This window comes from Pogona vitticeps, chromosome 12 (genome assembly GCF_051106095.1).
Source record: "Pogona vitticeps strain Pit_001003342236 chromosome 12, PviZW2.1, whole genome shotgun sequence".
NCBI classification, from domain to species: Eukaryota; Metazoa; Chordata; class Lepidosauria; order Squamata; family Agamidae; genus Pogona; species Pogona vitticeps.
The window spans coordinates 493,549-516,485 of record NC_135794.1 but is presented as its reverse complement, the minus strand read 5'-3'; the positions used below and the strand labels follow the sequence as shown (position 1 = coordinate 516,485).

At 42.9% G+C, this 22,937-nt stretch overlaps 1 protein-coding gene across 3 annotated transcripts in view; it reads right to left on the bottom strand.

The window, feature by feature from the left end:
* Positions 1-22,937, bottom strand: part of TCF12 (transcription factor 12) — a 118,489-nt gene that overhangs the window by 71,344 nt on the left and 24,208 nt on the right. For all 3 annotated transcript variants that reach the window (XM_072982111.2, XM_072982108.2, XM_072982110.2), the window contains exons 4-6: positions 18,451-18,524; positions 15,124-15,192; positions 10,692-10,794 (exon numbers count right to left, since the gene is read on the bottom strand). In XM_072982111.2, coding sequence (XP_072838212.2) covers positions 10,692-10,794; positions 15,124-15,192; positions 18,451-18,524 — 246 coding nt within the window. The remainder of the gene's footprint in view (positions 1-10,691; positions 10,795-15,123; positions 15,193-18,450; positions 18,525-22,937) is intronic.

Sequence of the window (22,937 nt, the reverse complement as noted above, 5' to 3'; positions counted from 1 at the left end):
AACGGTCCTTTATAATTTTCCTAAGCAACAGATTTTCAGTGGCACTACATTTGTCACCCTCAACACAGAATCATTTTGTTAAACAAAGCGAAAAGGGCATTTGCTTAAGATATTTCGTGCAGATCAATATAATGTTCTAGATGTGACAGTGCTGTTAAAAATGAATATTTCCCAATTCTCATGCTTTCTGCTTCCCTACAGTTGTTGCATAATTACAGAAGTCTATCAGTGTTTCATCAGAACTCAAACAATTTAAATCTTTATATGCACTGAGGGTAGGTCAGAGATGAATTAAGAACATCCCCAAAGCCTTGGGCTCCCAGCACAGCAGATCTTACTAAGTCAGAAAGGATGCTCAAAGCAGAGCAGAACTTTGTTCCAGCCCCCAGAGTGGCAATAATAAAATGCTGAGAAAACAGACCATCAAATCCTGAACACAGCATCAATTTCGGTTAATTACAGCCTTGTCAGCAATGTGATTATTCAAACAGCTCGTGCAAATGTTAATGAGTTCTTATTTGCATATTTATTTTTTCCTTTGTTGAAATGTCATTATTACATTCTACAATGATGAATAGTGCTGATGAAGTGGTCCGATATATAATTAGTCATTAGGTGGAATGAATAGATCAATTATGAAAAAAACTGAGATTAAAAATAATCAAACGGGACCGCCCAATATCATGAAGGTATCCTTAAAAAAAACCCAACAACAACCACCCTAAGATGACCACACAATAATGTGTCTCTCAGATTCCAAAAGGTTCAAGCTCACAATAAATAACTGATTTTTAAATCCAAGGTTTAAAAAAAAACCAGATAGTTAAAACAGCAGATAGCCAGTTAGATCTGTATTTTTCCACCAGCATTCCCTCAAATTATTTTCTGCATCAATTATTTATTTCTAAAGGATTGCTCAGCCCTCTAGAGTCTGTGTACACACACACACACACACACACACACACACACACACACACACACACACACGGGGGGGGTACCATGCTTTCAGTTTTATAAAATTCATAGAAATGGGAAGAGAGCATGGCTTGAAATCCTAGTTTATTTTGAAAAGGAACATCTTGCTTAGCCTTTTATGACTGCTTGCTAGAGTTATTCAACTCACACTTGCGATCTGCTGGGGAACACATTACTGCAGACCAGATGGGAACATTCCACATGACCAAACCAATCAATCACGGCGGTGGGGCGCAGGTGCAGCACAGCCGTGTAGCAACACACCATTTCACAGTCTATCGGGCACAAACACATGGTCACCAATCAATGGCACCCTCAGGACCTCGAAGGAGAGAGGCTCTCCTGAGTCTTACTGGTCCATGCCTGATGACTTCATAATCACACATCATTTCATTCACTGGAGGATACAAACTAGCATTCTAATAACCTTCTATTGAAAGAGTTCCATGTTGTGCATATTAATAAGAGGGCTGTCTGCAGAGAAGTCACTGCTTTAAAGCCGCATGGAGCAGAAACTAAAGCAACCTGAAGCTCAAAACTTTTGCTTTGGAAGATCTGATGCTCGGCTCAAGATCAATGACACACTGTTTATTTTACAACAAAGACCACATATCATGCCATTACCTTTACACAAAGAAACCGTTAAAGAAAATCAATGTTGCACAGATGAAGGGAGGTTTCTTATATTAAAAAATGCACAGCTGTTTGCTACAGAAAAACACATGCCAACAAGGAGGCGCCTCCCACAAAATTTTATTTGATGGCTTTTCTTGAAGCAATGGATATTTACGGTGGTGGGGGTTGTTATTATTTTACTACTGCTATATTAAAATAATTCATCAGAATTCTCCCACTGGCTTAGTGCAGCCCCCTACTGCCACTGTGTGGTTTGCCACAAACAGGCCAGGGCAGAAATTGTGTGTTTGTGCATGTGTGCACATAGCAGGCAACCCACAGACTACGTGTTACCACTGCTTATTCAGTCCCCGCACAGAAATGTTGGGCCAGGTCTGGGGCCCTTTGTTTTCTGATCAACAAATATATGCCATTGTAAAACAGCCCCAGGAACAGAGACATCACCTTGCTAACAAAGGTCCGCATAGTCAAAGCTATGTTTTTTTCCTGTAGTGATGCATGGAAGTGAGAGCTGGACCATAAAGAAGGTGGACCACCAAAGAATTGATGCTTTTGAATTGTGGTACTGGAGGAGACTCTTGAGAGTCCCCTGGACTGCAAGGAGAACAAACGGATCCATTTTGGAGGAAATTAACCCTGACTGTTCACTGGAAGGACAGATCCTGAAGCTGAGGCTCCAATACTTTGGCCATCTCATGAGAAGAGAAGACTCCCTGGAAAAGACCCTGATGTTGGGAAAGTGTGAAGGCAAGAGGAGAAGGGAACGACAAAGGACGAGATGGCTGGACAGGGTCACCGAAGCGACCAACGTGAATTTGGTACCAAACTCCGGGAGGCAGTGGAAGACAGGAGGGCCTGGCGTGCTCTGGTCCATGGAGTCACGAAGAGTCAGACACAACTTAACGAGTAAACAACAACAACAAAATGGGAGAGATGGAAAGGGAGCTTGCTATCAAGGTCATCTAACTTTCCCAATTTTTGCATTAAACCAAAGCACGTAGAGGCAGACTGATTGACTTTTAATGTCGATTTGCTCCAAACCTATCAGACTTTGTTTATACCTATTTGCCCACCATATGATCCAGAAGGAATCCATAGATTTTCCCCTCCCCTTTCATTCTGAACCACACCAATGCCTTGATCCTTGATATTATATTAGTCCGCATAAATAATTCAGCTAGATTTTTCTATACTTTCAGTATTTTTATCTGAAATACATTTTTAACTGAGCTCAATGAAAATAAGATGCATTCTTGACATTCTTCTTGATAAAAGCATCAATTATGGTTCTGTTTCTAAAACAAACAGAACTTCATAAAAATAACAGCATTATCTGGATCTCTAAGCATGCCAAATAGCAGACGAGAATCTTCACTTGTCTTTTAGATCATCAATATGTTCCTTTGAGTACAGCCCCCTCCCTGCTTGCACACCTGCTCACTCTACAGCTTCTTTACACTTGACTTCAAAGGCAGTGCCTTTCGAGCGCTGAGGGCGACCAGCCGGTCATGGAGGATTGCTCCCTCCCAGCACTTGTAACCAAGATAAAAATATCTGCGTGGCTAGCACCTGGGCCCTGTTCATCCTCATGTAGTCTACCTGATGGCAATCCCTGCTATTCCAACTGCCACAGCTGTTAACAAAGGCGAGGGAGAAAACCTCAAGCGGAGGGCCAGCGCGGGAGAGAAGAGTGGACACCTGCTACAGGAGCACCCGAGGACGGAGCTCCTAATGCATTCATTGGTGTAAGTCCTCCAGGTATGTCTGTGTTCACAGAGAGACAAAATAAAAATCGACTGATACGCCATTCTCAACAAGGGCTAGGATAAGGGAGGGAGGTTTCATCTACACAGTTGTAAAGCGAGCCAGCAATAAAAATGCTCCATGACTGCCTCCTGCACTTGGAACAGCTTCCCAGATTTCCAGCTTAGATCCTTCACAATCTATCATTTCTGTAACGTCTCAAGCATAACTCCTGTATTCTTATGATCCTGTTTTAAGCTGCAACACGTAACGGAAACAACCACTTTTTTCTTCCCTGTCTAGCCCTTCCCTTCCCTGTCTGGTTCCCTCTGTATTGAATTTTGGTCTAGAGGCTCCTAAAGGGAGGGACCTGCCTTCTTGCCTGTAGCAGCCAAAGGTATACCGACAGGGCAGTGATCTTGTCATCCTGAACAGCAATGATAAACCTTTATGGTCATGGATGATTTCAGGCACTCAGGGAGTGCCGTGCCCCTTGAGAGGTCTGAAGGCCCCACTCCGGGAAGATGACCCCTTAAACCAGGGTTAGGCACACAAGGCAGAGAGAAGTCTTAACAGCAGGCCTCTGGAAAATGAGCAGGGACTTCTCTGACTTCAAGCTTTTGAAAAATATTGAGGAACAGCAGTCATTCCTGAAAAGGAGGAGGCTTGCAGTAACCAAGAGTGAATCTCTGTGCCAGAGGAGCATGGTGTGTTAATATCTAGCATTCCGCGTTATACACTCTCTAAGCTCCTAAAATGTCTGGCCTCTGAGCTCTTTAACTCTTAAGTGTGCATCCTTTGCACACCAGGCTCCACCTGGTGGAGCTTGTAGTTCCAACGGGGAAAAAAAACGAAGCGATCCCCCACACCCACAGCCGGCTCACCAGTTGTAGCATATACTGTATAGAGAAAAAACAGACAAGACAGGCTTTGGAGAAACTCCTCAATCACCACAGCAGCCATTTACTCCTTTTAGGGAGGGACTAAACTTTCGACACTCTCACTTTTCACACCGGCTGAAGCACACACATGTCAGCAGAGATGCTTTAAGGTGCTACAGGTTTAGGTAGCACTCTGTCTAAATTCACACGGCATGTGAATTTAGTTTTTTTTTAAAAAATACCAACTTCAAATCAAATCATGGCTATATTTGATTTTGCTCTGAAGAAAGAAACCAAACCAGGGCCAACCTTTTGTAGTTCATCCCAATGATAATGGGCCCCAGGAATTAAAACACTTCACCGGAAATGGTAAATTGCTTCACCAGAGACTCCTCCACCCATGCACTCAATATTTCTTCCAGATTGCATAATCAACACATCCCCTCAAGGACCCGTCCACCTATGAGGGAAACACTGTTTTCTTATTTGATGCCAAACAGCCTGAAATCTATGAATTTCTAATTCTATTCCTGATAGCCGGCATCAGAGTCTCAGACTACTGGCGCTGTTAAGAAGAGCCAGTAATGGGGGAACGTCAAGCCCAAGTGGGTGCACTGTAATGTGCCAGAAGAAAGCTGAGAAACATACCTGTGTTGGTCATTTTTAAAAAAAGTGTTCTTGTAGCATCTCAAAGACAACAATTTTGACTTTGTATCAGATTTTGTTACAAAGACCCATTCATCTCTAAGGTATGGTAAGTTTTGCTGCCACAAACAGACCACTCTCCTGGCAAACCGTCCTTCCCTCTCTCTGCAGCCCCCCAACCAGACAGCTGCCCAGATTAACCAGCAGAAAAAGCACTTTCCTGTTAGGGTCTCTCTAACGCACAGGATCATAACCATCGTTATTTAGCTCCTCTATTCCCTGCTTTTCTGCTACAAAGCAGTACTCAAGGCGGCATTCCAGGTTCTTAATAAAAACAAGTAGAACAAACCTAACCATAAAACCATTAAAATCAAACAAAACCACCTCTACCTCAAAAGTCAGTGAAATCAATTAATGTCCACACAGTAGGTTAGATATTAGACATAATTTTAAAATATGTCTTTTTAAAATATCCTTCCTTAAAAACAGCAAAAGTGGAAACTGGTCACAACTCTGAAGGGGGTGGATGCCACAAGTCTGGGAGAGTCAGGCTAGAGAAAGCCCGGGAGGCTTGTCTGCCTGCATCACAATCACTTCGCTAGGCGGACGGGGGGCCGAAAAGCCACTCACGGCCACAAACGTTGAACATTACAAGAAGGGGCCACAGTGAGCAGGGGACTCTCCTTCCTTTCTTCAACTGGCACAGACACCTTGGTTTGGGTTAGATGTGATGACCTGATGTTCCTTTTAAGTAGGAACCTTCAGTTCATCAGGTTGTTCTAACCCAAACAAAATGTGAGATGAATCTGTATTTATATACAGTGGTGCCTCGCACAACGAGTGCCTCACACAACGATGAATTCACATAACAATGTCTTTTTCTGATCAATTTGCTGCCTCACACAGCGATGTTTCCTATGGGGGATTTTCACATAACGATGTCCCTTTTCCCTCATTTAAAAGTGCCTTAAACTGTTTGAAACCTTTTTTAAATGCTTGGCATCGATAGTTCAGCTTGTGAAAGGTATGCAAACTTAATTTGGTGTTGTTCTGAGTCTTCGTTCATTTTTGCTGATTTTTTGTTTTCTCCATTGAAATGTTTCAAACAGTTTAAGGCACTTTTAAATGAGGGAAAAGAGACATCGGAATGCCATTGAAATGTATTGAGTCGGCTTCAATACATTCCAATATAGGAAACATTGTTTCACTCAATGATGTTTCCTATGGGGATTTTCACTGAACGATGGCAATCCATTCCAATTGGAACGGATTAACCGGTTTTCAATGCATTCCTATGGGAAATGGTGCTTCACAGAACGATGTTTTCACACAACGTTGATTTTTTTGGAACCAATTAACATCGTTGTGTGAGGCACCACTGTATTCTACAAAAATATTACAGTATCTCAATGCAGTAAGCACATAACCATGGTTAAGATACCTGATTTCACTTTCATTGCACACAGATTCATTCTCTCTCACACATACACTTTTCAGTATGCAAATGCTGGCAGTTTTTCTTATGTGCCATCAAATCACATCAGTGACTCTACATAACAGGGTATTCAAGGTATGTGAGACCACTGCCACCTCAACCCACCCCCACAACCAGTTCCTATGGTTGTGATGGAATTTGAACCTAAGCCTCCTGGGTTCCAACACGCTGTCTACTACACTACTGGCTGCAAAATCTACCTACAGTAAGCTTTACATCGGAATTTGCAGCCAATATATGAACCTGGTAAAAAGCTAAGTCATAATGCAAATATCATGCTATACAGACAATGGCTAAAATGAAAAGAGAGTGAATATAGAAGCCTGCGCGTAGGTCATAAATGCGATTGTGTCTGTACCGATCAGTAGAGAGCAAGGATTCACATGGAAACAAAAGGAGAAGTGCAGTAAGCCAGGAGGGAACTCCTAACACCTTAATGACCAGGTAGTGTAACATCTGAACTGAACCTAATTACTTCTGTGAAATAAATTCCGGATATACCAACATTGTACTGAGAATATTTCAATCTGATTAGAAGTCTATCCAACGCTAACGCTCATTCTGGTATCAAAATTACTCAATGGCATGTCTTCAACTGCAAACACCCCCCCCCCCAAAAAAATGCCTCTTTTTCATACTGACAATATTAAAAGGAGGGTTCTGGAACTAGGAAAGAACACACATCAGTTCAACATAATAGCTTTTATATCCTCTGACAAAAACACTCCAAAATGTTGAATAGAATATTAAAATGCATCCTTTAGCAGTAAATTGTTCATTACTGAATCATTACTTGCCCTTGTTAGACAAAATTTCTTTGTTTTGCAATGTACAAGAACATTAAAGTGTTTCAAAAAATCTATCATTCAAGACAGTGGCAATTAATAGTCGGCTATCTTTTAAGACAATGTGCTTATAGTCCAGAATAATATACAAAAACAACATCACACTGACATGCAATTCTCTCTTTTTAATGGTGCTTATGTGGCACGACAGAATTATGAAACACACCGCTTTCTCAGATTTCATACAGTTTTTAAGACGGTGAGAAGCAGATTGCTGTGCATCACCACAGAGGGGAAGAGAAGTCAGTTTAAAGAAAGCCAAAAACTGGGCCCAAGGAAAAAAGTGTATTCTAGTACAAGAAACACTCCCAGCCACAAAATTCAACCATTAACATACTGTAAAATATCCCAGCGGTCATTCTAATGCAAAACCTGGAGCTCTCAGAAGATGTACAATACAAACTCAATGTACAAAGCTACACAAGTCATCATAAAATGGTATGAACGCATGTAATTACCTAAATAAAGTTTTCATCTGCTGCTTAATAAGGTATCCAACCATGTAGGACTTCAGGCAGGTTCTCTACGGCAGAAATTCCAGAGAAAGGGGGGGCCCTTTAGTCCATGGCCCTTCTCAGAGTTCTACCCACCCAGGCTGACATAATAAAACAGAGCAGACTCTTTGTCCCAAAGGGGAGGAAGAGGACAAGGAGATATCCCTAGATCTTAGGAGCTCATTTTAGATTGACTTATAACTAGCAGGTTGAATTATGTCTCCCCCTCCCCACCCAAAAAAACAAAAACAAAAAAAGAAACAGGGAGCCAGTGAATGTGCTAGGTGATTCATTTGGCTTCATCCCACCTAAAGGCAAGCTTCAGTTAAAGTTGTCTAGATCCCCATGTGTTGATTTATTTGCCATATACAATGTAAGACCTACAAGTATATCACAAAAATACTGCTCCATGGGTACTTTAGAATTCATTTCCTTTCTCCAACAAAGCTACTGTTATGCAACTGGTTCCAGCAAATATCAGGGGCGCCTGTGATGATCTGATGATAAGTAAAAGTGAAGAATCAAGGTGCAGTTTTTACTCAGAAGCAAAATGAAGAAACATTTAGAATTCAGGTAAATGAACATATGTTATCAAAGCAAAAGGTGCAGACAATCAATTGCTATTCATTTCCAGCAGAATATTTAATAATTTGCCCTTAAATATTTACCCTCAATGTAACTCCTGTTATAGACGTAAATACTGGAAGACTAAAAGTAATGCAGGGCACAGATCAAAACAAAACTCTAGGTGTTAAATTTTCAGATACGGTATTCTTGTTGGCTACAAAAAAAGAAACACATTTTTTACAAAATGAAGGGAGTCACTTTCCTGCTTTGTTGAAATCAGTATGAAGTCTTTTAAAATATTCAAATTGAAATAAACCTGTAACCTTCACACTAAGCTGCTTAGCTGAGGCTTGTTCAGATGCTGCTACTCTTTCAGCCTCCTTGCAACACCTCCTACCCCTCAAACCACATCCCAGGGAGAAGGCAGGATTCAAAGCAGAAGACCCACCAGTGATCTGAAACCAAAGTTAGCCATGATCTCTTAGCTAAAACCTAGTTGCGCAGTGCACAGTGCAAAGAAACAGACGCATTAAGGAAGATCATCACAGCAGCAGCACAGAAGCGTTATTCACACAGCATATGTGACACAGGACAGGTGAAATGGGAACCACAGCGTTAAACTGAACAATCGAACTACACCACGCTGGTTGCCTGAGGAGGCTTCCACTGGCGTTATCTTTATATTCGGTCAAAGCAGACAGGATTCCAGCCAATGTTTCTTCCACAGGTTTGTTACCTGAGGACCTTATTTCAGTCAGGGTCAGGTTTGGACACTGGCACTTCCGTGGGATGCCGTCAGTGGACACAGGGCCACAAATTATGCCCGGCTCAGCTGCCAAATGTTATTTCAAACCATGAATAAGAATATGATCGAGTGCCTCTGAACATGCACCAAGTGTCTTTTCCTTTCCACCCTGCATCTCTATACAGGGACCCTTGTTCCTTAACAAGCCTGAGTCACATGGATAAATGACGCCTCTGCACCTTCCTGGCAGGACACAGGACAGTCTGCCTCCAGTTTCAAGGCAACGGCTTGGAGGCTCAGAAACAGTGTCCTCTACTTTCCCAGGGATATCCTGGTTTTTCTTTCTTCTCAGCAGAAGCACCCCGCCAACTACATGTGTTACTCTATATCATGCATGAGTTAGGACTGCATTCTGTGTGAGCGTTTCGGTGCATTTCGTAGCTGATGCATTTTTCTCCCTTTCTAATGTGGACAGTGAGACAAGAGAAAAATATACTAATTCCAAACAAGGTTAGGCAATGGAGAAATACTGCAAAAATAAACACAAAGAAGAAAAGAAGAAACTCAATCACTGACAGATCAGTAAGGGAATTTCGAATGGACAAGGGAAATTTCCAATCAAGTTATAAAGCAAACTTCCTGCTGTTTTTAGAAAATCTGTGAGCAACTAGAATGAAAGGGGGGGGAGGTGCATGGCCTGGAGGATGTCTCATAGATTGCTCGTGGCCACCGCGAAGCATCCCTCACCTCAAACATTCTTGCTTGTTAGGAGTAGAACGCTTTCTGGACCCTGGCCTAGCCCTGCTTGGGTTTTCTGAAGGCTATCAACGGTAAAGGATGTTAGTGCACCTTTGGGCAGCCTGACATGTGGGATGGAAACATGTGCGCTTCCAAACAAGATGCCATCTTGGAAGAAACTGTTTCCAATCATAATTCGGATATTCTCAGACTGAGATATAAACATATGGTAGTTTCTTTTGTTTGTGAACATAATATTGTGCCACTCAACTCAGTTTGTTTTCCTGCTCATGAAAGATTAAAAGCAGCAAACAAAGGCAAAGGGAAAAGATCTTCAGAAGACCACCAGGATTTGGATTTATGTAATCTACTTAGTTTACCATGGTAGTGTCTTAAAAGGACAGTATCATCAAGAACACAAATAGGTCACATGCAGACGAAAACAACGACATCTATTTAATAGAAAGGTGCCGTTATGAGGAATTCTTAAGTCACACACACAAACAACTAACCAAAGTGGTCTCAAGGGTGTTTGCTAAAATCAGCACAATTGCTATTTTCAGGCCACTCACAAAAAAAAAAGGAAAAAAAAGAGGGGGGATTAAGGCGGTCTTTTATGACAAGAAAAGCTCTCCCACTCAACTGCTAGGTGCTCTTTTCACTATTTTATCAACACAGATTTCCATTTCTGAAACTGAGTAACAGGACAGTAAGCCCAGCACAGCAGCCAGAATTGCTTTTACTACCTCACAGAGATATGTCTACATTGAGAAGGTGGCAGGCAGTTCAAACTTGAATGAAGAAAGCTCAAAAGTAAACCAAGGAATTAATCATAAAACAAACAAACAATCAAACTGCATTTGATCAAACTGCATTTTCTGACCAGAAAAGCTTTGAGGGGATTCTCACAAAGAATTACCTACTTACCCATTGGATTGGAGTTCATGAAAGGTGTCGGGGACAATCCTTCATTGGGTCCTAATCGACTATCGTTCAAGTGATCACCATAATGAGGACTGTCTGTAAAACCCTGCGGGAAAAGAACAGAGTATTTAACAGATTATTTGGCAGCCCACCTAATTCAGCTCAAAGACGCTCGCTTAATTAAATACAGAGATGCCGAGTGTTATCCTTCCTGAAGCTGATTTTCAGATCCGGATACCATGGAAGCCCACACATACATGCTGTTCCACAATCACTTTTTAAACACCATTCCTCTGATACATCTACAATGGGGTCAACCATACCGTCACTCATTGTGCCTACACTGGATTTAAAGACTGACAATGCATCTAAAAATAGTAATAAGAGGCCCCAATGGAATTCACATCTGGCCATACCTACATGTATGAAACATCGTAGAAAGTCCTGGAAATGGCCACAGTATTAACTGGAGGAAGAAGTGTCACGATTTTAAGACCATATTACAGTTTATTGGTTCACTTTGCATCTTAAAAACTTTCCTGTTCTAGTTTATTTTTATAACTATTATTTCTCTCCCCATCGTCCACTCTGAGTTCAACCTTGCAGAAATGTCTACCCCTGCCTTAGACAAAGACTTTTGCACCCCTTCATGTGTTATTCTATGCCATGCATGAGAAGGAGTGGTTTAGAGTCCACTAAGGTATATACCAAATACAGTAATGATGGTAAATCTTTTAAGGCAGCACCAGATTCGTTGTTGGTTTTGCTACAAGAGACTGCAGGCTTGCATAGCTACCTCTCAAAAATATTTACAACACCTATGGTTCTATAGGAATCTGTGATTTTATTTCAATGATTTAGTTTTCTTCCTTGTACCTGAAAAGATAGGAAGTGGGCCTTGGGCACCTCGGCTCTCTCTATAGATCCCTCTTCCAACTCTGCAGTTCTAGGATTATTATTGGTGTTGGTAGTGTTGTCTTTAAAAGATGGGTTAATAAGACAACTCTTTGTCCAGCAAATACACAAAGCAAAACAGGATCTCTAGAAATCTGACATCACTATGAATCACCTAATCCCCCCCCCCCTGGACTCAAAGAAGCACCAAACAGCATGCTGGGGCTAGGGGGAAGGGCATCACACACTGCTCTGTTATGGATGCTATTTACTTTGCCTTCTGCAAGCCAACAATACACTTCTTTCTAAGATCACAAAGTAGGACGTAAAAGCGGACAAGACTAGTGTATATATTTTTATTAAATGCCAAATTCACTTCATAAACCTATGTTTTGAAAAATATTCTCTGAAGTTCTCATTTTTGCTTAAACATCTCACAATCTGCTTCTTTTCACTCAAACCTTAAAGAACTTGGGAGTTTTTTTTTTTCAAGCCTGCAGCATCGAGAAACCATCCAGAATCCCTAAGGACTCAAAAAGCCATCAATCACTGAACATTTATCATTTTCCAGACTGTAGGCTTGCATTCAAGACGACATTAATGGGGCTGAAACAGGCCTCCCTATCTTTGTAAGCCTGCTGTCAACCAAAGGGCTAGTAACTAAGGGCGAAATATCTGTCAGATCCCTGTGCCCTGCTTATGGATGCATGTCACAACTTTCTGCTATACTGCCTTAGCATTTATCTTCTGGGAGCCCCAGAAGATTACTCACTTTACCTACTTCAGAATCAGCGATACGCGTGTGATAGACATTCAGAAAAAATCCTAGTGGCATTTACAACTTGCTTATGACCACAAGGGTGTCCTCTGGTAACCAGGACCTGGCCCCGTCTGTCAGCCAGCCAGCGTGTAGCAGCAGCAGCAGCAGCAGCTGCCCAGGAAACAAGGCGCTCCCAGCCAAGGTCACTGGATGTCGTTTGTTTTATGCTCAAGTGCAGCGTGGTGTTGTTAAGAGGCTGGCTGAACACAACATCTTGCACCATACATGCATATAAATTGTGGCTGTAGAGTGTGTGCGTGCGCGTGCACGCACCTGCCCACCTGCCCAAACAAACTTATATACATATATATGTACATGTATATAAACTGTGGTTTGGTTCCTCATCTAATTAATGCAATCAAATTCCAAGTAAAAAATATCACAGTTCCTAAAACTGCTTGCTTAAAAAGAGAATGAACAGACATAAATATAGCTTTGGGAAAGCCAAGGAATGCCGAGGAAAAGATTTTACATTGATGTCGTGCTCAAGAACACACCTTTGCTGTGTTGTCAGCCTAGTATGCAACAAGATGTTTGTACTGGAGAAACAAGGTGTAGCACTAAAAACTAGTTTTATCCACTTTGCTGTGGCTGCAGGAAAGCAAACGAATAAGATCAACTATTTAGCTATTATAGGCAGCCCAAATCTTGCTGGAAACAAGGTTTTTAAAACAAGCAGTAAAACCTGTCGGCTCCCAGAAATGCTTTGTAATTTGTGCTCCGACAGCCTTGAAATACCAGCATGAAAACAAGTCACTCCCACGCCCCTCTATTCCCTCGACCAATCTTCTAGAGATACAAAGTTAACTACATTAAAAGCTTGTAAAGACAATGGTATTAACAATGTGGCAAGCTCTGTACAAAATACAGAACTTGTGAGAGGTCACTGCTTAGAAGGCTCCCCTCCCAGAGGAAAAAAAAAGATAATACTAGTATTGGGGGGCAGAGGCTGGGAGCTAAACCTTTCACAGAGGGAGAGGAAGCAGGGAAAATTCTGCCTCTGATAAGATGCTTATTCCCTCTGTTACAAGGAGCGCCTTAGAAATATGTCAGAATGAAAGATCCGGGGGGGGGGGTGATTTTTAAGAAAGAATGGCCAGGCCTATCAAGGAGCTACAAAGAAAACTTCAGCATTTGAAGTTACACCTTTAGTCCTGTGCTTCTGTGAGCCGTCCACATCAAATGACAGCCACCTGCAGTCAGGGAAGTCTTGAAGTCAGTGGAGACTGCCCGTGTGAAACAAAGGACGAAACCTTGCAAACAAGTCAACTGTTGAAAAACATTCTTATGCACAACTGAAACCAGGCATTTTATTTAGACTGCGGCCCCAGAACCAACGCAGGACTTTGAAAGCCAAGAATTAAGGCAGCGACCCCTATGACATCTATGACACACACTCCGCACTCTTCAGTCACCAGTAAGCACGTCAACCGTGCCTCAATTTAATTAGAGTCAATCTTGTCTTGACATTAAGAGGCAGACCATGCATAGCCCCAGAACACAGAGGCTAAGAACGTTTCCTTGTTTGCTGCCAATGTAAGCGTGGTGAGGGGTCCTGAACATGATCTAGAGGAGGCTGCATTTTTCACCAAGGATACAGCCCATGGCTCTGAGAGGTGGACTGACCTATCCTGATTACCAGCCGTAGAACTGGCCTCTGTATCAGTGGTAATATTTACTTGCTTTGCCTTGCAGGCCAGCCAGAAGGAGTGTTCCAGTTGTCTATGCCCTGGCAGCCTCCTGAATGGACCACCATACTGTACTTTACGAGGGCTGCCTTCCAAAGGAGTCAAGAAACGTGACTGAGAAATTGCTAACTACTGCTAAAGGTTACGGAGCTCCGTACCTCACCTCCATCGGAACCATCACTGGCCCCCAGGTTATTTTCAAGTGAGACACAGAGCCCTTTCTTTGGGCGTCAACACCCTCCATGGCTTGGGACCTCCAATCTAGCTTCAGGAAGCTGTTTTGATCCTGCACTAACACCTATACTTTTATTTGTTTCATTGCTGATTTCCGCTGGTGGACAGCATTTAATGAGCTACAGGGCTCTGCAACACAATGTTGCAGTGTGGGTTGCTATTCAAGCCTCTCCTCCATTCCACGGCTCCAACAATGAGAGCTGCCCTTGCTCAGGTATGCGCACGCAGGAGAGTTCTTCTCTCATGCACTTGTGATTTTAAAACCATCAGCATGCTCAACTGACTTCTGGCATCTCCTCCGGGTCACACGTCTTCCCTCGAAACAGGCCTAAAAAGTCTGCCTCACACCATCTCATTTCCTCTCTGGCCCAGAAGAGCCCACTGTCACTGATGAGCCCCCCTCCCCCGATCTGTTTTGTTTACCTGAAAATGCTAAGGAATTTTCCAAATTTTGCAACACAGATGATGTTTCTCCTACTGAGCTTTGGCTCTTGTCGTAACATCTACCCTTTCTAAGCCATTCAAGCCTTTTCGCCTGGCCCTACAAAACCTGACACACGTAGCAGCTATCCTATGTGGCAGGGGCGTATGTGCAGGCCTACCACTGACTATCCTGTCTGCACGTTTCCCCCTCGCTTTGTAACTACCCCCTGCTCTGGGCTCCAGGCCAGCCTGCAGTTCGAGAGCCACCATTTATTCTGTAGCCCCTTCAGATAGGAAAACCGCTAAGTAAGGTCTGACATTTCAGAGGACACACCCACATGCAAGTAGTTAATCACGCACAGGAAACCAATCCCACCTCCTCATGTTTCAGCTTTTCAAGAGCTGTTGAGAGATCCGAGCTTTTCCCAAGGAGACTGCCGTTTTCCTGTAAATGAGAAAAGGTTTAGAAAGGTTAGGAAAAAAAATGAAAAGATTTGCTTTTCAGTTTTTTTTAAATGATGTACTTCACTTTTTAAAAAAGGTTGGCCATGTTTAACAAACAAGACGGCACATTTAGTTGTTCTTCAAGGGTTTACTTCTTTTGCTTTTTATAATCTCACAAGAGGAAACACATCTCCACAGAAACAACAGGTAGTACTTTCTGGAAAACTCTAGAAAGGAAGGTTGTGAGCGCTCCCCTTTCAACACTGTGCTTGGGTAGAACGCTTGTTCTCTCTCTGACCACAACACGAACCTATAATCGATATAACCACCTGGCCCAGGGGGAGATTCCTCTGATAGAGCAGGGAGGGTAGAACACGTAACTGAACGGTTAAAGGCAAGCAGCCTTGCTAGGAAGGAAAGTGTGAGGCAAACTGCACCCCTCCCCTGACAGAGGTAGCTCTGGTTTTCACATCCAACACAACCTTCTTCCTTATCTGGACTGTTCCAACCCCATCCCTCTTCTGCAGGCATCTCAAAGGAAGCCCTTGGATATAGGTTGCAGAAGCAGCACGACTGCACCCCTGGGGCAACTGGCCTTGGGGTGGGGATCTTTCCCTTGGCAAGTATGAGAGCCCCTAAGTCCCTCAACAGCCATTCTGAACAACTTTGCAATAAAAGTGGTAGAGCCCTGTTTGTATGTCTTTCACCAAGGCAACCACAGCTACCCCGCTGTTGTAGATGAAAGTGCAATGGAATAAAGTTGTTCCTGCGTAGACTCTCTGACATCTTAGAGACCTCCAGTAATAGGGCCCCTCCCACTGGCAGTCAGAGTATTCATGGAAACACAACTGCCAGATCACGTGGATACCAAAATGGGGTGTGCAACTGAAAAAGGTAAGATGGGTCTGCCCAGGATGTGCACAAGGACTTGCATCCAGAGTCTATTACTTGGAATCCCAGGAACCACAGTGGGACCCAAGTAATTTCTTCTAGGTGGATCACACTGAAAACCGAAGGTGAGGTCTTTCCAGCCCCCCTTCCAGGGACTTATGCAGGGTCTTGCCCTCTGAAGCAGATGCCATCAGCGACACAGCTGCTACTTCTTGTGTACCCTCTACAGCCTGCACCAATCCTTGAGAGGAGATAAAGGCAGTAGAGTCTTAGAGACCAGGAAATCAAATCCAAGATCTCAGTTGCCAGAGGCTGAGAAGAGACGAGTCTGTGAGTCAACTTCTTTCTCTTCTTCTTCAGCTCTGGAAGGGTTTGCTGCTTAGATTTCTATTAACTTCTGTTTGAGCCATCTTCCCAAGAATGCAGAGGGAGCGAGCAAAGAAATGGACAATACCTTCCTGGAACTAAGGGGTGGAGTCACGCTGCATGTTCTCGGGAGCAATGTTTAGTCCAAGGCCTTGATTACCAATGTTGTTGAGACCAAAGAGACTGCAGACGGGGCTGTGAGCCCTGGGAGCAGGCGCTGTGCCAGTGTCAAGACTGATGGCACCAACGGGAGAGATAGGGCACAACAGGGTCTGAAGGTGTGGTTGGAGCCAAGGGAATGGGCAAAAGAGCCAGCAGAGGACTCTTGGATTGTCCCATAGTCTTCTGTGCCACAAAAGGTCATGTTCACTAAGCTCTTGGAACAGAGAGAGAGAGAGATCTGCCTCAAGCACCTTTTCGTAAATGCAAGTGCAAAGACCAATAGCCTTGTGGTTGTTTAATATTTTAAAAAACTGACAGTTTTTACATGTATCAACTCAGTAGCCTAAACCCAGATAAAAAGGCAGAGAGAGAGAGTGACCCCACCTGACAGAAATATCTTATTATAACTTTTTTGGAGTGGGGCCTTCAAGGCCCAAAGTCCAGAGGCAGCAAAAAATTTGGCACTTGTGTTGGAAATGTGGAGTGCCGTTCTCATCGGACTGGCCAGTTCTAGAAAGGTACCAGCGAAGTCTCGGCTCAGGTCCAGAACCCACAAGCATGATCCACAGAAGTAATGACAAGCTCACAATAGTTATTAATTAGCAAGACGACAGTGGCTAATGAGAAGTGTTCCGCTGGCCTACAGAGAGAAGCCTGCAAAGGGAGGGTTCCTGAGTTGGCATCTCCCACAGCTACCGTGGTTGCCCATTTCGATGACACATACTCCAGCTCCTCTACAAGAAGCTGACACTGCAGTATGTGCTGAGAAAAGGTTGTGGTCAGGAGGGGCTAGACAAGAGGTGTAACATAACAGTCGGAGAAAAACCGGTTCTTGAGAATCAACCACACAAGGAGCCACTACAGCTTTCCGTCAAGCTGCCTTCCATCTACAGTCACGGTTCTCAAGATCCTGCTATCCTCCCCTTGAAAGTCAAGTGTGCCTCAAGGCTTGGTTGCAAATTCAGGCAGCAGGCAGAGAGCATAACATGCCTCTTCTACCTCTAAAAACCTTCTCAGATCAAGGGGACTGTGCTCTTCATAGAGAACATGCCATTTTGTGAAGGCTAGTGCATTATACAGTATGTGGTAACATGATTGGAGCAGAACACAAATTTAGCGTCTGGACAAGAGCAGCACAGTGTGTTCACAGTCCACTCCCCATCCCACCCCCCAAGAATACAGAGGGAGGGAGCAAACACATGGACAATACATTCCTGGCACTAAGGGGTGGAGCCATGCTGCATGTTGCCAGCAACAATCTAGATGGGAGGTTTTGGTGCCGGCCGTGAGGTTCCCCCGGGCCGCTGGGCTTCTTTTTCGAAATCTAGGATGGAGCTCCTTGCACTTGTGGCTTCTGTGTTCCACAGAAAGACAGAGCTCTCCCTGATAGGTGCCAGTACTGAAGACATACAGAGTGTGCACTTCACAGGATTACTTCAACACCAAAATTTAACATTTGAATATGCATATTAAACTACTGCTGCATTATACTTACAGCAATACAAAATGACTGTCTCACAGTTTTACTACTAAACGCATAATAGGATGTGAAGTAGGAGATCCATGAACAAGATTCTCCAAATTTTGAAAAACTGTCACGGGCGGTGGGGTGGTGGGAGAGGAGGCAAAAAGTTCATGAAACAATTGCAACTGGGAAAGGTGCATGGAGAGAAAAGGACCAACCCTCTCTTCCCAGTGCTATGGTTCCAATTCAAACCTCCCATATACCACAAGCCGCCTACTGCATGCATATTCAACAAATATTCAACTGTAAAGGAAATATCTTGCTGGTCATGCCCATGTTTCTCTTCAATCAAAAAGTACCAAACTACACTCTTACCCGTGTAGATTCATATGAGGGACTTGACTGACCACTTGTTCCCCAAGGTACAGCACCTGTTCGTTCTTCCATACCTAACAGTAGAAAGAAAGAGTACAGGCTATGCAATTAAATGCCAACATTGAGGAAAAGCCGGAAGCCTCCAAAATGGCTCCAAAAGGAGGCACCCTCCACCCCATGTACCCCAGCCTTGTATCTTCTAAAAAGCAATAAGAAAGATACCAGACCTCCAGGGCTTACTCAACTGCGTTGTTTCCTAGCTGGTACGGTGCCTTTTTAACCAGGTGGCAATACTGCCCACTGGATCTGGCAGAGATTTTTAGTTTCCCCATAAACATTTATTTATTTACTCCCTAAAAACCATTTTAGTCAGTGATTATCACAACAGCCTGTAGGAATTCTTTTATCTCTCAATTATATCTGACAAATTATTGGTTCCATCTATCTGCTTCCTAATGTTTTAATGAACACTTCTAAGCTCTTGCTTTTTAGGAGAGAAAGAATGAACCATCTTTTCCTAGCCACTTGCGATTTTTAACATTTCATAATGCCTGCGGTGCCCTCACCATACAAAGATAGGATGTAAGGCCATTTGAGCTGTACCTCTGTATATTCACTACTTTCCATACATTTTGACCTGGGAGAACCACAGCCATGTACAATCCTGTAAATATGGACACACTAGATTAACCAGGTTCTCTGCTTTGCCAAACTACTCCTAATGATGTGATAGCTTTGCTCAATAAAACGTGCTCTGCTTTATAAGGTCACCCCATCAGCTAGTCACAGTCTAGTAGAAACAAGCTCTCCTTTCCCCTCCCCTTCCCTCCCCTCCCCGCCCCCCAGTCAAGTTATTTTCCTTCCAATGTGCCTTCCTTTAATACATGCAATCTCATCTCTTGTGTTCTTGCCCATTTATTTAGTTTGGGGAGATCTGCCTAGAGCTGCACCTGCTCTGAATAACCTGAGGCTGTCCGCAAGCTTTGCTATTGAAGTCTCTTGCCATTTGCAAATAATTCACCATTATTTTAAAATGATACTGTACCCAGTTCTAGACCAGGGCGTCACTTACACCTAACCAGAAAGTCAGAATCATCCCTTTGCTTCATCTCCCTTTTGTGTGTGAAATAAGGCAATCCTTTTAGCTAACAGCTAGCAGATTTCTTTGAGACTTTTGTGTAACAGAGAGAGGCTGTAGCAGAGCTTAAAGCACCGAAACCCTTCTCTGCTTATCTTCTCCACTGAATTTTATTTTCTTATACTCTTCACCCTCCAACTCAAAACGCCAGAGGAACAAAGACTGCGTAAGATAACCGACAAAGAACAAACCGGATGAGACAAAAAGGTTGTGGCACCTGAAAGACGAACTGCTCTATTTTAATGTAAGCTTCCCTGGATGACGTCCCATTCCTCAGACATAAGTTCCTGTCGGCTACCACGCGGAGGGTTGGAACAGACTCCCTCGCCCACTAATAGTAATGGAATGCCATCAAGTCAATTCAGGGTTTCCTCGGTCGTGGTTTACCCTTCCCTTCTTCTGAGGGCATCCTGGGACTGTGCAGCTCACCCAGGGCCACCCAGGCTGGCTCGGCCCCTGGGAACAACACAGTGGGAAGCTGAACTCCAAACCTCTGTCTCTAAAGCCAGCTATCTAAACCACCGAGCTATCCGGCTAGCTTGTCCATTAACTTCTCTAATTTTTGTAAACCCATGCATTAAGTACAGAACAACCACAGATTACCAATAATTAGGCAGAATGTGAAGTATACTCTTTCCTTCCCTGACCCTACTATCAAAGCAATGCCACTGGTGACACCAAAGGAGCAATAAACTTCTTAATGCTCATGTCTCCATTTTATGGATTTGAGGGGGCCGGGAAGGGGCTAAAATACTTTCAGCCCTTTCCTAAAAAGACCCAAATGCTTTAGCAAAAAGAATGATCTTCTCCATCCCATTTTAGATATCTATTTCTGACAACTGGAAATAATTATTTAAAATACCATAGCTATCTGAAACAAATAACTGTTCTCATTAATGAATGGTAATGGAGCTAACAGTTCAGAAGGAATACCTCGAATAGTAATGGAATGATGGTGTGTGCGCGCGCAAGCACACACACGCAATGAGTCAATGCTCACCCTCTTAATTACTTTTAAAAGTTATTCCAAAGAGCACTTTTAAAGGGCACATTCATAAAAATTTTCATATGTCTTAACTCACACACAGACACACACACACACACTGGTACTATGGTACAGTATTTGCAACCAAATAAGATATTTGAAGCTTTTTGTTCAATCTGTCCCCAACCCTCTGCCTAGGACAGCAGTTCTCACCTATTTAACCTGGAACAAAAGTTAGCCAGACAGTAATTTTGTGACACTTGTATCTATAATTATTTCAAAAAATTAGTATACAGTAGCTAGACTTCTCATCTTCTCACAAAGACCCTGATTTCAACAATAAACTATAAACCGTTATATTTAATTTCTCTCTGTCCTTGTCCAGATGTAGAAGGGTTAGTAGGAACCTAAACGAAGTACAGAATATCCATGTTATTGCTCCCATGAGATGTCTAAAAGGCAACAAGACAAATAAAGAGAGACACGTGACACAGTCCCCAGAAGTCGTCTTTGTACCACCTGAGACATCACTTACTTAGAAGACAAGAGATCCCATTATAATTGCTCAACTGGCAATTATAACAGAATATAGTCAAAAGCACTGTGAATTCACAGTGTGTGTGTGTAAATCAGCTACACAGCTTAAGGTTGAGACCTCTCAAGCCACTTTCCAGAACTGAACATCTCTCAAACTTGGCCACATTTTGCAGCTGACAGTGATGTCGTGATTTTATTGTATTTGATCCAGGAGCTGAAGAAGTGTGGTGGCTGGCACCGACCAAGACAGAAGTAATCTCTTGGCATATCTGACTCTTTTCTTCCACAGACAAGGGCGAAATGAACACACTGCTCACAACAGCGAGCACAAAACAAAAACATGCTTACTTGCCCAGTAACCAGGGGAGGAAAACAATGATTCATAAAGCGATCAAAGGTCTAAAACAATCTACAAGTAGGTGCAGACTTTTTGTGAGGACTTATTCCGGTTAGCCCTTTCAAAGGATGCAGCATGAAACAACCTGCCTAATCTGGGTCCCCAAGAAGAAGGGACTTAGCATTGAGTTAGACTGGGTCCATCATAGCTGCTGGGCTGAGTGAGGCTTCCGTAGGTCACAAGCTCCTCAAAAGGCAAAGAACAAAAGCTGCTTCTATCAGCCAAAAGTTACCTCTTCTGTTTGCATTGTTCCTAAAATGCCTGAGGTCAGAAGGAGGGAGCATGGAACAGGAGAGGAGAGGCTACGACTGCCCAGGGTCCCAGCACCCTTCTAAGAGCTGCCGCTGCTGGTGGCCACAGGTACATACGGAAAGCCTAAGAAATTCAGGAACAGGAGATTGGAACATAACAATCGCCCCAGTTCTTATCTGTTACACATTACTTTGGGAAATTGCAAGATAATTTCTACAACCATTACAGTACATTTATTAAAAAGTGGCAAGTGGAATACAATGTTCCAAAGGGCCATGCATCAATCATTCATTATGCTTCTGTAGAAATTAATATTGTTTTAAGTAGGCTGAATTCAGGCTAGAACTGACAGAAGGAGAATACAGTGTTTTTTTTTTTTTTTTTTTTTGAGAACTAGCTTTCCATGGCCAAAGGTTTGAAGCTTCTGATTCCACACCCCATCACCATCACTGTCCATAAAAATGTGAATTAGCTTTGCTAGCTACTCAAGAGAAAAGCAAGTCTCTAGAAATCCTGAATGCTTCATTTCTATTTGGGGAGTTTCAAAACCACCTGCCTAATTTCATCTGTAATGCAAAACAGAGGTGTGTAGAATTCCTATTCTTAAATTTTACAATTTGTGCATTGTTCTTGTTTCATAACTTTTCATGTTAGGCATTTCTTTAATGACAACACTCCTAAAAACATTCCGTAGATTTTATTTTACATCACTAAAATCTGCCTATTAAAAGCCAAAAGAATCACTTAACACAGCCATACATGAAAGTGTTCTTTCAAAAAATAAAAAAGTGGACAAAATATTTGCTAACAATGTACATTTAAGCCTGTAACAGCCTTCAAATTGGAGAATTCAGAGTCAGATTGTCCAGCAAGTTGTTTGCAATAGGATTCAAAGCTGCTTAGTCTATTAATATGATGTGCCAATAGCCACAAGACAAAGGGGAGCCAGAGGGGTTTCATATGGTGTTGGGCAAACCCCTCCCATAAACCAGGCTCAGAAAAACAGGTGATTTTTTTGCAAAGCAGCTCTCAGTTTGTTAATCCCGTACCATTCATGGTGCCCTAGTGTCCAACCCTTTCCCCACACCCTTGTAACAATTCAATGACCCTCCCTGCTCCCCGACCTCCTATCCTATCTAACTCTCCCTATGTCTCATATTTTCCAGAAGCAATGTGAG